We start from the raw sequence: 599 nt of genomic DNA, 5'->3' as shown, positions 1-599 counted from the left end.
TGCGGAGGCCAGCAGCAGCTTGGAGTTGGGGCCGAGACTTGAATCTAGGAAACACACGTGTTCAGTTTGGTACCAATCCTCATAGAAACAACTAAAAAACATGATCTCCTCCTCCTCTCACCTCCAAAATACACGGTCTCCTCCACCTTCACCCACTGGGAGCTAGGCAGGGCCACCAGACTCCCCTTTTCTCTGCGCATCAGGTGCATGGTGATGACATCACCGACTGCGTACTGCCTGGTCTCCATGGCTACCACGCTGCAAGAGTAAATATATTCTCACACGTTTGAACTGAATATTATTTTGTTGCTTCTACTCACAGTTGCTGTGTTATTATTTCATTTTGACTTTTTTTTTTAAATCAAAATCCAGTCCGTGGGTTTGAAGTTTGTGGTCGTTCACCTCTTGAGGTCAGCGAGGTGCACCGACTCGTAGCAGATCGGACACTTGGACCAGCTCTTGTCGCTCAGGGAAATGTAGTGCAGCATACACGGCCAGCAGAAAATGTGCCCGCAGCGGGTGATGCGGGCCGTCAACGGCGGGTAGAGGCAGATGGGGCAGGACGGGACCTCGTGGCTGTAAATGCGCTGCGGTAGAAA

The 599-nt window shown here is 50.9% G+C and overlaps 1 protein-coding gene across 1 annotated transcript; it reads right to left on the bottom strand.

The window, feature by feature from the left end:
* Positions 1–6: 6 nt before the first annotated feature.
* LOC112486687 (RING finger protein 10-like) lies at positions 7–592 on the bottom strand. Its single transcript, XM_025054016.1, has 2 exons — positions 403–592; positions 7–258 (listed from the first exon to the last, which is right to left on the bottom strand). Exons 1-2 carry the CDS (start codon positions 486–488, stop codon positions 45–47), a joined length of 300 nt encoding a protein of 99 aa, XP_024909784.1. The 5' UTR covers positions 489–592; the 3' UTR covers positions 7–44.
* Positions 593–599: the final 7 nt, after the last annotated feature.

Source organism: Cynoglossus semilaevis, unplaced genomic scaffold (genome assembly GCF_000523025.1).
Source record: "Cynoglossus semilaevis isolate Cse_v1.0 unplaced genomic scaffold, Cse_v1.0 scaffold4736, whole genome shotgun sequence".
Lineage (NCBI taxonomy): Eukaryota > Metazoa > Chordata > Actinopteri > Pleuronectiformes > Cynoglossidae > Cynoglossus > Cynoglossus semilaevis.
Note: the sequence above shows the minus strand (reverse complement) of the source record. Positions and strands in the feature narration are given on the sequence as shown.